We start from the raw sequence: 15866 nt of genomic DNA on the forward strand, positions 1-15866 counted from the left end.
CGCTCGGTCATGTCCGACTCTTTACAACCCCATGGACTGTAGCCCACCAGGCTCCTCTGTCCATGGGGATTCTCCATGCAAGAATACTGGAGTGGGTTGCCATTCCCTTCTCCAGGGGATCTTCCTGACCCAGGGATCAAACCTGGGTCTCCTGCATTGCAGGCAGACTCTTTACCCTCTGAGCCACCAGGGAAGCCCTGGCAGGCTAAAAGATCAGTCTGAAAGATCCCTATCAGACTGAAATAATAGCAAAAAATCTTATGAAAGGTGAAATTGCACTATTTAAAAAAAAATTTATCTTTGTAGCTGAGTCAGATGGAAAACACTAAATGAAAGGAAGGTAATCTGCACTTACCTTCTGTCCTTGAAAATTCTCAAACATTCCAGGCAACAAAACACCTTTTCAAATAAAAGAGAAACAGTAATTCTCATAAATGCTTTTGAAGGAAAAAAAAAAATACAATATTTCTGCAAGCCAGGAATGATATTCAAAAATTAATAATATATCCCTTTTTATTCCCTAAATAAACTAAAAATACATAATTATAGATAGTATCAAGTTAGGATACAATCATGAAATTGTTCTTATGATTACCAAGTCTTTGATTGATTTTAAGAAATTTTTCGTGTTAGTTTTTATTTGATACAACTGTCACTTAGCTAGCTAAGTAAATGCAGCCCTAGAGAGATTTAACAGACTGTTCCAATGTCTTCCCTATTAAACTGAGGGTCAGTAGCTATATTAAAAAGGTTGAGAATTTATCTCTCAGTTTCTGCTGAACTACCCTAAAAATTACTTTGAAAATTTTCTAATACTGAGGTTTTGTATGTTTAATTTCTCTATCATGTAAGTCATAAATTTATTTATTGGAATTCCATAGTTAATTACTTAGCTAAGTAATATTATTTTTCACTCAGCTTCAATCCACAGAACATGCTAATTATAATTTGGCCAAGATTTTGAACTCACTCTTGAAAGAATTGCTCATTGTATTTTTCACTTCACTTTAATGCTGCTAAATCACAACAAACATGTTTATATATATGTAATTTTGATAATTTTTTGTTTTATATTTCATATTTCTTCATTTATATAATCTTTTACTTTGTCTTTCATAGTTTCCTTATTTTTTATATTTGTATATATTTAATCATTTAAATCAATTATTGAATTAATCTATCAGCTTTAATAACTCAAACTGGCTTCTTATAAAGCCAAAAAAAAGCTGACATGTTAGAATATTTTATTAAAAGTTGAATCTTTTAAAAACTTTTATTTCCCAAAGTCTCCAATCTCATAATTTCATTGCTTTCTTTCTTGGTGGCACTGTGCAGTTTGTGGGGTTTCAGTTCCCCTATAAGGGACTGAAAGCACAGAGTCCTAACCACTGGACGACCAGGGAATTCCCCACAATTTCTAAATTTTCTAAATTCCTAAACTAAATATATGAAGCTTGATTCCATTTCTAAACTGCTTTCTCACCTCTTGTACCACAGGTTACCTGTGGAAGTCCAAATATTCTTCCAATTTTTAAATTATTTTGATTATTCAATTATTATTTTTGATTATTTCAATTCCCTACCTTTCAGCCATATAATTCTTTGATCTTTTGATTTGATATAGAAAATTAACTATCTATAGTGATTTACATTTTTAAATCACATCATCCAGAGATAGTTGCATACAGTTAATTAGTGTTAGTTTAAAATATCCAGAAAATTTTCTCAGCTTTTGGTTAGAAGTCCAGACTTTCTTTCTAACCAGTCTGTACTAAATCCAATTTGAATTTTATGTAAGATTTCTTATTGAACTTATTTTTAATATACTACCAATAAAGTTTGATCTGTTATTTCAGATGTTTCTATCATGTCCATAAAATCAGTAAAAACCACTAACATCTTTGAAACCTAATAAATATTAGTGATTTTTTTCTATTTGTTTTAATTATTACAATTTACCTATAAAACACCTGAAATGTCATCAATGACAAAATTTTACCACTTTGATATATATTTTCCTAAGTTTTCACATTTCAGTAGATGAATGTTTTGCAAAAAGCAGAACTATTATCTAAATCATATGTATATATTCTCTGTTTTTTGCAAGTCTTTAAAAATTTTATACCTGAAAATGTTGTTGCAATTATAGAATTAAAATCAGTTGATGGTTCTAAATATATATGTCTAAATATATTTTACATATTAACATAAATGTAAATACATGCAATTTTTCTTGCTTTTATCACCATCTTGATTTTTAAAACTCTTGAAAGTTATGATTTCTAATCGTTTATTGTACATACAGAATGCATGCACAGAAACATGCTATTATATCTTAACTGTTATTGTATTTTTCAATTAATGTTTACTATAAAAATACACATATTAAATCTTCATTTTGATGAGTTTTGAAAGTTGTATCAGTTCAATTCAGTCGCTCAGTCATGTACGACTCTTTGTGACCCCATGAATCACAGCACGCCAGGCCTCCCTGTCCATCACCAACTCCTGGAGTTCACTCAGACTCACGTCCATCAAGTCATCCAGCCACCTCATCCTCTGTTGTCCCCTTCTCCTCCTGCCCCCAATCCCTCCCAGCATCAGAGTCTTTTCCAATGAGTCGACTCTTCGCATGAGGTGGCCAAAGTACTGGAGTTTCAGCTTTAGCATCATTCCTTCCAAAGAAATCCCAGGGCTGATTTCCTTCAGAATGGACTGGTTGGATCTCCTTGCAGTCCAAGGGACTCTCAAGAGTCTTCTCCAACACCACGGTTCAAAAGCATCGATTCTTCGGCGCTCAGCCTTCTTCACAGTCCAACTCTCACATCCATACATGACCACAGGAAAAACCATAGCCTTGACTAGATGGACCTTTGTTGGCAAAGTAACGTCTCTGCTTTTGAATATGCTATCTAGGTTGGTCATAACTTTCCTTCCAAAGAGTAAGCATCTTTTAATTTCATATCTGCAGTGATTTTGGAGCCCCAAAAAATAAAGTCTGACACTGTTTCCACTGTTTCCCCATCTATTTCCCATGAACTGATGGGACCGGATCCCATGATCTTCGTTTTCTGAATGTTGAGCTTTAAGCCAACTTTTTCACTCTCCACTTTCACTTTCATCAAGAGGCTTTTTAGTTCCTCTTCACTTTCTGCCATAAGGGTGGTGTCATCTGCATATCTGAGGTGATTGATATTTCTCCCAGCAATATTGATTCCAGCTTGTGTTTTTTCCAGCCCAGTGTTTCTCATGATGTACTCTGCATAGAAGTTAAATAAGCAGGGTGACAATATACAGCCTTGACGTACTCCTTTTCCTATTGGAACCAGTCTGTTGTTCCATGTCCAGTTCTACCTGTTGCTTCCTGACCTGCATATCGGTTTCTCAAGAGGCAGGTCAGGTGGTCTGGTATTCCCATCTCTTTCAGAATTTTCCACAGTTTATTGTGATCCAACAGTCAAAGGCTTTGGCATAGTCAATAAAGCAGAAATAGATGTTTCTGGAACTCTCTTGCTTTTTCCATGATCCAGCGGATGTTGGCAATTTGATCTCTGGTTCCTCTGCCTTTTCTAAAACCAGCTTGAACATCAGGAAGTTCAGGGTTCACATATTGCTGAAGCCTGGCTTGGAGAATTTTGAGCATTACTTTACTAGCATGTGAGATGAGTGCAATTGTGCGGTAGTTTGAGCATTCTTTGGCATTGCCTTTCTTTGGGATTGGAATGAAAACTGACCTTTTACCCATGTAATCACTTTCTATTATTTTACATTAATTTTTGTTTTCTCATGAATTTTATAAAAATGCAGTTGGAGGTATTTACTCCTTTGAGTCTGGCTTCTTTCATCTACATAATGCTTTTGAGATGTACCCTTTTGTTGCATACATAACTAGTATATTTTATTTTATTGCTGAATAACATGATATTGTTTTAAGTTTAAAGAAGTACCCTACTGATAACTGCAAGTTTTAAAACTCATAACCTGTAACAATTGCCATTTAGATGGAATATGCTGTTATTAGCACTTTTAAACTATTTTAAATTGTATCTACATTTAGGTAAAGTGCAATAAGCCATATATAGTAACAATATAGATTGTTAAAATAATAGTCATTTTTCATTCTGGAAATACAGCTAATTGCCTTATTATTGTACCAATTCTTCCACAGTATCAAAAGACATTCTGGACTGTTCTTATTTTGTATGGTGTCACAAATTCAGGCTTCAGTTCATCATTAGTAGTATCTCCCTTTTGTCCTCCAGCAGATTCAACTTTATATTTTAAAGGACAGTTATGAAACTTTTCCAACTTTGCTGTCTTAATATCTTGGGTGTTTTGTTTTTAATACTTTGTTATAAGGTATCCAGTGTATACATATGAAAAATTACAAGAAAAATAAAACCAGAGTAAAAACTTCATTTAGGAGTGGCATCAACTATTATACATAATAAATGATAAGGATAAATAGATCCTTCTAAAGGGCAGGCTTCCTGTTGTGAAATGAACTGAACTGCCAGAAATGCTGCAAATGTTTCTCAGATGTCACTAACACAGGAGACCCATTTATCGGTGATCATCATGGTATCTTAGAAATAATTAGCTTAACTAATGCACTTATAGAATTTATGTAATTTTTCACACTGCAGCAACTAAAGCCATACTTCAGCCCATATCTATATCCATTAAAGTTACAAACACACAAACCCATTGATACAACTATTTCACTTCTGGAAATTTATCATTTGTATATAGTCACACAAGTATAAGCTTCTTTAGAGTAGTAGCAAGAAATTAGCACTTATTTCTGGACTGAACATTGTTCTAAATGCTTTATATGCCTAAACTCATTTAATCCTCATAACCTTATGAGGTCAGAGAAGGCAATGGCACCCCACTCTGGTACTCTTGCCTGGAAAATCCCTTGGATGGAGGAGCCTGGTGGGCTGCAGCCCATGGGGTCGCTAAGAGTCGGACACGACTGAGCGACTTCATTTTCCCTTTTCACTTTCATGCATTGGAGAAGGAAATGGCAACCCACTCCGGTGTTCTTGCCTGGAGAATCCCAGGGACGGGGGAGCCTGGTGGGCTGCCGTCTATGGGGTCACACAGAGTCGGACACGACTGAAGCGACTTAGCAGCAACCTTATGAGGTAGGTATTATTCCCATCTTACAGATGGGTAGGTATAACCTTATGGGTTAAGTATTATATGTAGGTACTTTATAGGTGGGTGTTATTCCCACTTTATAGACTATATGGTTAAGTTATTGATGGTATATTCTTCTAATGGAATGTAACACAGCCCTAAAAAATGAAGAGGAAGCTCTTTAATACTGATATGGGATGATAGGCAAGATATGTCACCTCACTAGGTGAAAAAGCCCAGTGTATGTAAGGTATTATTTGTGTAAAAACTACATCAAATTAGAGACCTGAAATTATATACAAAACTTAGGGGACATATGCATTTGCCTAGGAGGGTTACAAACTTTCATTACATTTTCCTCCAAAATGATTACGATTCTCCAGGCTAAGGAATATATATAAATTGTATATATACTAGGATTACATCTATTTATAAAAATATGAATAGGAAAATATGAAATATATGCAGTAGAACAATAGCATCTTACACTAAAATTCCAGATGGGCCACTTATTAAAATGATTACAAAGGTGGAATCTAAAAAGCAAAACAGGGACTTCCCTGGTCGTGTAGTCATTAAGAATTCACTTTGCAACACAAGGGACATCTGTTCAATCCCGGGTCCAGAAAGACTCTACATGCTGTGGGGCAACTGAGCCCATATGCCACAACTCTAGAGCCCGTGCTCTGCCACAGGTGAAGCCACCACGATGAGAAAGCTGTGCGCTGCAATGAAAAGCAACCCTCACTCGCTGCAACTAGAGAAAGCCCACAAGCAGCCATGAAGACCCAGCACAGACAAAAAATAATAGAATAAAAACGAAAAGCAAAACAAACATAAAACAGGAACAGACTTGAAGTGAAAGAGGTGAAGGGATTAAGAGGTACAATCCTTCAGTTACAAAATACATAAGCCACAAGGATGTAATATACAGCATAAGGAATATGGTAGTACTGTAATAACTTCACATGGGGACAGATGATTACTAGACTTAAAGCAGTAATCATTTCATAATGTATGCAAACGTCATTATCTCTATTTTGTGTGATTTGTCTTTTTACTCTATTTTGGGGAGAATTCTTCAACTTCAACCTTTACAGAATAGCAGAAATTTAAATTTAATTAGCAGGACTTCCCTGGTAGTACAGGAGATAGGGAGCCATGTGCCAATGCAGGGAACCTGTGTTCAACCCCTGGTCTGGGAAGATTCCACATGCCTCAGAGCAACGAAGCCCGTGTGCCACAACTACTGAAGCCTGCACACCTACAGCCTGTGTTCCACAAGAGAAGCTACAAAGAGAAGCCCACACACTATAACGAAGAGTAGCCCCTACTTGCCAAAACTAGAGAAAGCCCTCACAAAGCAACAAAGACCAGTTACAGTCAAAATAAATAATCTCCAAATCTTTAAAAAAAATTAATGTTAAGCTTTTTGTTCTCTAAATTTAACTCTAATGTATTATTTCTTGGTTGCTATGGCTTAACTACTGAAGTTATTGATAAATAGCTAAGATCCCCGAAGAGCTTTGGAAGGGACTCCTGTGAGACAGGGGCTCTGAAGTCTAAACTTCATGAACCTCATGTTTAATTATTCTCTAAGTGCAAAACTTGACAGGGTAACAGGTATAACCTGAACCATACTGCATACTGAAGATCAGAGGTCTTCACAGTGGCTTACTTACTTCACCTAAAGGGTGCACAAATGCTTCTCAATGGGTACTCTTTAAGTACTTTTAAGGGAAATCAACTTCAATATGCGGAGAAGGCAATGGCACCCCACTCACTCCAGTACTTTTGCCTGTAAAGTCCCATGGCCGGAGGAGCCTGGTAGGCTGCAGTCCATGGGGTCGCTAAGAGTCAGAGGCAACTGAGTGACTTTACTTTCAGTTTTCACTTTCATGCATTGGAGAAGGAAATGGCAACCCACTCCAGTGTTATTGCCTGCAGAATCCCAGGGACGGGGGTAACCCCAGTGGGCTGCCGTCTATGGGGTCACACAGTCAGACATGACTGAAGCGACTTAGCAACAGCAGCAGCAGCACCCTCAATATGAACTTTATGAAGTGATCTGCCCCAAAAGGTTTCAGCCATTTGCCAGTTTAACTCTTCTCTTTCAAATATTCTACCTTCCACTTTACAAAAGTCATACCTCTCATTCATTCTATTGGCTTACAGTGTGAAGTTTTCCAAGGGACAATTCCAGAAGGCATAGCTCGTAAGTTCCTTGTGAGCAAAGTAAAGGTTTTGGAAGAGGGGGACTGTAACTTTATCATGCTGGAAAAACTGGTAAAGTGTTTCACAGTCACCTTTGTCTTTTCTTCCCCTTCTTTGAATTCAAAAATCAGAAGAAAGTTGTGAATACATGGTTTCTGGACATTTGAATGCAGTTACTGGAATTTTCTTATAAAGCCTTTTTCTAATAATCAGTGAGAAACAGTATTTTTCAAACTGAAGAGCTTTCAGCTTCTATTTTAGAAGTTTCATGAACAATACACCTTCACAGAACCTCAGCTGGACTATGCAGTGTCTGAATGCATATTTTCCCAAGATTATTCCAAGTTTTAGAATAATGGATGTTCTGAAATAAATCATCTTGATGGAGTAGATGACCAACAATGCAGCCATTCTAAAATTTATTTGCAAAGGCAGCCTGAGAAACTTATAGCTCAGATTTGTCAAAAACTTCCTCTTTCCTGAGGTTGTGACTTTGTATCTACTAAGGAACCCTGTAGCTACTCAATATTATGGTTTCTTTGAATCTAGGAAACTCATTAATATTAATCATCTATTTATTTTGTGATGTGATGACTGAATTCAGAAAAACTCTGGATATTCTTTTAAATGATACAAGATTCACACAGCTGCTTCACGGAGGCAAAATGACAAAATAACATGGCTTCGGGGTCACCCTGAAGAACTAAGGAGAGAGATTGACAACTTGATAACTTAGGTGAGTATTAACAGGTACAATTTATGAATTAAAACCATTTCCTACCTTAGCTATGTAACTACATGCAGTTGTATAAACAAAATTTAAAAATACAAGTTTTGGAGAGTTTAAATTAATGAAAGGTGAAAGATTAACTATGTTTCTTAAAAGGATTGTTTCTAAGGGAGTCTTTTCTTTATCTTGATTATCAGAAAACACAAGAGATTTTAAATTAAGAAACAAGCAGAGCCTACCCAGCCCAGAGAAAGCAATGCGGAGTCAGCTAAGGCTCTATGGAGCACAATGTGTACTTACGCAAGTGGAATTTATTGCACATCACCTCACAGAATAAAGAGGAACATCCTGGGGTATCAATCTAGCTTACTAAAATCAGGATGATTTTTCTATGTGGCTAGGCACTGATAAATCTAAGTAGTTGTTATATGGTCTATTTTTAACATTGTAGCCTCTTAACAGCTCACTTGTGATCTAGTTGTAAACACCTTCAGAAGCAGAAATTTTTCTTCCTATAGACAAACCATTTCTGCTTAGTCTTTAAAATAAGCAAGCAAACACACCAGTTGCAATGCTTTAATGTAACCTAAAGGGCAGGCTTGTCAACACCAAAGCTCAGGACTTGGTCCCACCTTTTCAAATATCTTTGACTATAAAGATTCAGACTTGAGGTGGACTCAAGAATACGATTTCTTGTGGGCCAATAGTCTGAAGAAGATGGAAAACACACCACTACTTTCTAAGAGCTGGATGAATCACAAAAAGGCCAAAAATACTTAGGAATGGTTGGTTCTTACTTGATGCAGCCATGCAGATTAAGTCTGGTAATGTCTGACCTCAGAACTTTTGAGATCAAAGGGAGAAGGCCGTAGTTTCTTTTCCTGTCACAGTTGTAGAAAAAGGATGTTCTGGGTCAGGAACTTCAGTTTAGGGTAGCAAGTACAGAAAATTAACCTCAGTCCACCCATAATGGATCTCTTATGGATAATCCTGCTGGAGTACAAAAAAAAAGTGTATCCCAGCTTGCAAGGAACTACAGCTTTAACCCTTTTTCACAAAGTAAATAATAGGTTTCCCAACTCCTAGGCATGGCCTAACTCCCTCAGCTTCTGTAATGCCTCCATTCCTCTTCAGGTTTTCAAGACTTCATCTTGGAACGTCAGGACACTAGCTTCAGCAGTTACCTTGAAAATCGACACAAAGGCCATTAGTAACAAAGACAAGGAGTGAATGGTTTTGTTTGCCACCCTGTACAGATTTTTTTTTTTCCAATTGTGTACAGTGAATGACAAAAACAACTGCCACTGTTAGAGGGGCAATTTCTTCGGTATTTTCAATACCTCAAAGCTTAAGAGACTTATTTTCTCAGAGTCAACTGCCTTTTGTCCTTTTCACTCAACTTTTATAGTCAGACTTTCAATTCACTCTCCCCCTTTCTCATTAATAGAACACCAGTTTTATTCAGAGCAGCAATGCATACAGCTTTAGCATGGAATTTCTCAGCTTCTCTTATTGGGCGGGGTTATGGAAATTGGAATATTCCAAAGTGTTCTGCAACTTGTTCTGGGTCTTAAAGGGGGAAGTTTTTTATTTTCCATGCTGCCCAGGATCCAAGTATAAAACCTGAAATTCCCACAACCATATTTGACCTTGGGGTATAATCCAGGTGCTGGGGATAGAAAAAAATTTCTAAATTGCCTAGACCTTCTATCATAAAGCTGCACTTCCCAACGATCTGTATTGGTTCTCTAGACACCACTGATATGAGCACCACAAAATAAACTACAAGTAACTATTTCTTGTAACACGAGCAAAAACACCTTAAAATGCTAATTTATAAAAATATTATTAAATATGTAATTGTTTTGCAAACTAGTAGGGGCTTATTCCCTGTGGACTCTAGAATAAAATAGTAAATAAAAGTAAGTGTACTCTGAAAGCAAAGTTATCGGGGTAGAGGTACACAGGAGGAGATTTGTTAGTTGGGACAGTAGATAACACAGAATATAAACTATGCTTAGATAAACATGAAAAAAGAGAAGATACTTTAAAAAACAGATCTGCATAGTAACCAAATATTTTTCAAGAGAAAAATCATCACTGAAATTAAAAACTACAAACTCAAAAAGCATGAACCTAAATTGGGTACTCATTTGGGAAAAACACACTGGGAAAAACACAAACTATGAAAAACATTCTTAGGAACTGTTGGGGAAGCCTAAACATGGACTAGATATATTATGGAATTATGGTTAACTTTACCAAGAATGCGTCAGAGATGAAAAGCACAAAAAGTGGTAAGAGACTGTACAACTCTACTCAATTACTGTTCATTTTACTGCAGTACTTTAAATACCGAAAGTACTATTTATATTTTTATGTAACTGTTTATAATCCAGACATTTTGTCCTTGAGTTTCCTCTAATCAGAACATCAAAAAAGGCTGACTATGTGACGTTTTTTTAACTTTTCTATAGGCTTGAGTCTTCACACATTACAGAATGGAATTCTGTTGGAAACCTTCCGGGAGGAACATCCAATACATACACCACCAGGTCAGACCTGTTAATCTCACAGTGTTCTAATACCGCATTTTTACCAAGTCTATCCTTACATGTCTGTTGGCATCAAATCTGCATCCTAGATCCTATCATAGACCTAACTCAATGTGGGATTGACTTTCATTACTTTCTGCTTTTTTTCCAACTCTAAGGTATTAATTGCAAGATGTATTTTTATGCACCATCAAGAAAACACTTTCAACTATGACAACAGTCCTTACTAAAAATAAAAATTGGTTACAGAAGCCTTTTTGAAACTTGAGTATCAACTTCTTACAAATAAAATTGCACTGCTTGGCATTTGGTGAACAATTCTTTGCATTATAGCTTATTGACAGCTTCCCTGCTTAGGTCCCAAGAAAAACTTGGTTGCCACTAATGTAAGAAAATATGCAAGTGTGATTATTCTTCCAATGATTATTTACTCTCCCCCTTATCAAGTTTATATCCTGCTGCCTTTGTATGCCTTTTTGCATAGAATATTTTGTTGCTGACCAATCTAAGCCACTTTAATACTTTTATGTAAGACAATTTTTTTTGGTAAGACAATAAATAGCAATAAATGCATACAATTATTGAGTTCACACATGGACAAGCAGGGAAATATATCAACAGTATTGCCTAGCCACCAGTTTTTAAGGTGCCACAGATCTTCAGAGATGCTAAAATATTAGAATGGCATTCTACTGTTGATATCCTGACTCAGGAATTAGCTTTTGTGAGACCATTTTCAGTTCTAAAGACTTGTCTATGATTCTAATGGGTGTCTAAACCAAGATTTAGACATACTTATGAGACAATTCCAGTTCTCTCTCACAATTTGTAACAACTGAGATGCTGCCTTTTTGCAAAGGTTAAACAACACTGAGCCAAACATTTCAAATGGCCAGTTTATCAGTATGCTTTCTTGTAAAACACGTTGAGGCTGGCCTGATATGATTAACTTTTATTCAAGCAAGAAATGCCCACAATAAGTTTAATTTTCTATTAGCATGTTCTCATTTTGGCCAAAGCTTGGTTTCTTCAACATTCAAAACATATCAAGGTAGGCAATGGGGCTGTAGGGTAAGAAAATTATACATGACCACTGATGGAAAGCAGATTTCAAATACAGCATATGATTTGAAACTGAACTCTTTTAACTGTTCCAAGACAACTTATTTATAGGCAAACACCAGTAAGAAAATCAAAGCTTTTAAGAAAGCTAAAGTATTAAACAAAGTACTTCAATATTCCTCTCTGTATATTTAAAACATCTTACTATTTGTTGTTTTAAAAAGACTTTTATGCATGATTACATTCTACTGAAATAATGCCAATCTTTGCCAAAGACCTATATAAAAAGTTAGGAGAATAGCAATTATACAAAATTGCTGATTCTCCACAAACATGAGGCACTTCAAATGCTTAGGTTTTAGTTTAGGTATATAGAAGGCTAATTTAATCATCTGGAAACAGACTCACCCAAGCTGGTTTCCTTTTCTATCCCCTTTTCATATTTTGTAGGGAATCTACAGCTTTGTTACCCCCCAATTCCTAACCAAAGGAAAGATGCTTTTTAACTGCAAGTAAAGGTAAAATGTGTGCCAAGCTGTCACAGGAGGGATTTGTTTCTTGGGAACAGAAGATATCTCAGGAACATGTTCATTTTATACAAATGCTGCCTTTACTCAATAACCTTAGAAATAATACTTGGAAGTCAACAGTTATCAAAATTCGTTTAAAAATGTTACCTAACACCTAAACATAAATAACCACTTTCATTAATACAGGAATAAGTTTGAGCCAATAAAGGGAAAATAAATGTAAACCAAGTTTATTTTGCTTTTTAAGTAGTGTTCTTAAAGCACTACAGCTTGGTAAACAATGTAAATTAGTATAAGTCATCTCAAAAGCCAGAGTTTTGTTTTGTTTGTTTTTAATGAGTTGTTAAAAAGATGCAGCCTATTCTAACAGGATAAATATTTTTAACCATTTCACTTTGAGTTAATGAAGGCTCACAAATGAGCAACACTCCTCATTGAGGAAAACAAAAAGCTGTTGTCGACAAGCGACAGCACACACACACAAAAACAAAAAGAACTGTGTAAAAATAACTAACTGTGTTCCCATATTTTTTGAAGTCGTTTACAATGGGATGATATGCACATGATCTTGCTGCAAACTTGCCATACAGACTTGTAATACATGTAGTCTAGACAAACAATTCAGTCCAAGAGGTGCTAACTTCAGACAATGCAGCACTATAATCCTTTTAACAACGCAATCTGTTTTACTCATTATCTTTTCTTCTAGACTGAAATACAGGCTAGAAAGAAAATGCTCCCTAATTAAAAACTGGTATTCTTTACAGGAAAAATTGTATACTTTTGCATCAGAATTTACAAGTATATGTTCAAATTGGATTTTCCTCCTCCCCCCATCCCAGCCACAAAATGGGGATGAAGTTAAAATTTTTAAAAATGCCGTAATTTTCAACTTCATGCAAACTAAATAAAGATGACCAAAACAAAAGCTTAAACAATGGAAGGATATTTCACAGAAAATTTCTTATACAAAAAACACATAAGAAAAAGGGCCACTAGGTGACATTTTAATTTACAAATTGGCATCATTTTGGTCGACAAATATTCAGATGCTGCTTTCATCTGCTAACAAGAGTTGCAGAGGAAAAGAAAAAAAAAAGGAAAAAAAAAAAAAAAAAAACCCAGCATGACTTCTGATTTTAATCACACATTTCTTCTGGAATTTCATGTGGATTAAGGATGCCTGGGACAGACATCTGAAGTTTGTGTTTTTCTTCCTGAGCCTGTCGAAGGGCTGTTTCTCGTTCTTCCAAAAAGAGATCCGATGTATCTTCACCTGCAAACTCCTGTGAAAAGATGGTCAACTGTCAACATACTTAGCAGTGTAATTTATCCATCAATTGTTGGGCTTAAATTATATATATAATTCTACACAGTTGAATTAAAGACTAAATGTGTTAGTTGGGAGGGAAAGATTACAAAAGAGGGATAGTATAATGCCACATATAAAACATACTTCAAGAGCAATGATAACAAAGACTAATGATCAAGTTTAAGTATATTATCATTGTCCTCATAGCTATGTTATCAACTTTCATCCTTTATAGCTTTGTACGAATCAGTTTTTTACACTTAAAAAAAAAAAAAAAAAAAACTTTGTATTTTGGAGGGGGAAAAAACCTGCATGTTATGTGATCAATTCTTATTTAATAGATATGGACAAGAATTCATCAGCTCTTTTTGACTTCTTTAAAACACGATGACACAACAAAAATTCCTCTTCTCCTAAGTCAACAAAGCACTGTAACAGCAGTAAATAACAGGCTAGTATCTGCTAATCACCATTGCTGCTGCTGCTGCTAAGTCACTTCAGTCGTGTCCGACCCTGTGCGACCCCATAGACCGCAGCCCACCAGGCTCCCCCGTCCCTGGGATTTCCAGGCAAGAACATTAGAGTGGGGTGCCATTGCCTACTCCGCTAATCACCATGGTTCCCCCTAAAATGAATTCTTTACTAACAATGTGGAAAATCCCAAAAGGAACTATCAATATATTTCATTCCCCCAACTCCTTTAAAAATATCTATGGGATTCAATCACAATGTTGCAATAGACATAAGTTACCCCAAACATTTTAAACCTATCTCCTCTTCTGGCCTTGATTTAAAGTTTTTCTTTCTGTAATGTATCTCAAAAGAGTAAGACTATACATATTTTAAAAGCACACTCATTTTGCTCATTACAAAAAGTGGTCAATTCTGGATGCAAGAATGCAATCAGTATTTACTCTCAATATTTCTGCAACTGCAAATAAAATATGTACCTTTATCTGTACCAGGAAATCCCGAAGATGTTCCTTGAATGCAGGAATATCCTGATTTAAGCTGAAAAGTCCTGTCACAAAGAGCTTTACTTGAGCACTGCAAGTTAAAACACAATGATTAATCACTTAAAAAACAAAACAAACAAACAAAAAAACCCTTAAAAAACTTAAGTTTATAAAAAGGGATATTTACTCTTGTAGATGAGGGAATGCGGACTTAAGAAGATTAGCCACATATTCCTGAATAAACATTTGGTTGTTAACTGGATTTCCAGGATTTAATGGTGTACTTATTTTTCCTTCTTCAACCAAATTAAACATATATGCAAGGATAGATGCATGCATTGTTAAACCTGTTGATAAGAAGGACATCATTAAACTCTAAGATATAATAACAATCAGAAGGAACATAGAATTTTTACAGCTTTAAAGTCTTACCAGCAGTATGCGAGGTGTCTGTCACAACAGAAAAGATATGCTGAAGAATATCACAAAAGTAAGTCTGATAAAAACTCTGAGCTGCAGCTTCTTCTTGTGCAACATTTTGTAAGAGTGTAAAAAGTATCTGTAGGCCTAAAAGACATATAAAGCCAACCAAGTTATTCCATACTGACAACATTCACAATGGTACTTCAGCTATCAAACAATTCAAAGTCTCTCTCTTTTTTTTTTTTTAAGCTAAAGACAATTATTTGCCTAAATTATCTTGACTCAGTAATGGAGTTAAATTAGAATCAATGACTGCTTACTTACAGACTAATCTAACCATCATCACCTTTCCCTTATTTCTTAAGGTTTAGTTGATTCTCTCCCACATCCATTACTGATGCACTCAAAAAAAAACCCATGACAAGTGAAGTGATACCTCTTGTCTGCAGCTACAAATACACAGATAGATGGGTGTCTATTTGTAAGTGTCCGTATGTGGACTGTGGGTTGGTAGGCAAATGAATAAAGAACATCATTTTTATGTATTTACCTGTATCTGCTACATTCCTCATGGTATGTTTAAAAGCCCAAATAATAGAATCCAAAACAAGTTTAAACTGTGCCGGTGGAATAGCCAGGAATGCTGGGAAACAATGAGAATTGACAGCCTGAAGTAGTAAGAAAAAGTTCGTTCTGTGTTCAGGATATTCTTCAAAGTCCTAAAAATAAATGGTGAGAACAAAAGAGAAGATTCAATGCCTTAAATTGTATTTAATGGAAGAGGGAAAGCAAGCTCTAATTCATTATAAATATTTGGAGTTAGTGGACCCCGTAAGAGAGAACAAAAATACTATTACACAAATGAATTGTCAATATGAAGGAATACAAGGTCATCTTATTATAAAGAGAACTCAACAAAACCCACAAAGACCATCACAT

At 35.6% G+C, this 15866-nt stretch overlaps 1 protein-coding gene across 5 annotated transcripts in view; it reads right to left on the reverse strand.

The window, feature by feature from the left end:
- Positions 1 to 11577: 11577 nt before the first annotated feature.
- Positions 11578 to 15866, reverse strand: part of XPO1 (exportin 1) — a 43686-nt gene continuing 39397 nt past the window's right edge. For 4 of the 5 annotated variants that reach the window (XM_005212771.5, XM_005212773.5, XM_015473481.3 and 1 more), the window contains 5 exons: positions 15478 to 15646; positions 14937 to 15071; positions 14692 to 14851; positions 14499 to 14595; positions 12451 to 13522 (listed from right to left, as the gene is read on the reverse strand). In XM_005212771.5, the coding sequence (XP_005212828.1) occupies positions 13376 to 13522; positions 14499 to 14595; positions 14692 to 14851; positions 14937 to 15071; positions 15478 to 15646 (708 nt within the window). In that variant the 3' untranslated portion in view covers positions 12451 to 13375. Of the gene's footprint in view, positions 13523 to 14498; positions 14596 to 14691; positions 14852 to 14936; positions 15072 to 15477; positions 15647 to 15866 lie in introns of all 5 variants that reach the window. The other variant, NM_001192261.2, reaches the window with a different exon arrangement.

This window comes from Bos taurus, chromosome 11 (assembly GCF_002263795.3).
Source record: "Bos taurus isolate L1 Dominette 01449 registration number 42190680 breed Hereford chromosome 11, ARS-UCD2.0, whole genome shotgun sequence".
NCBI classification, from domain to species: Eukaryota; Metazoa; Chordata; class Mammalia; order Artiodactyla; family Bovidae; genus Bos; species Bos taurus.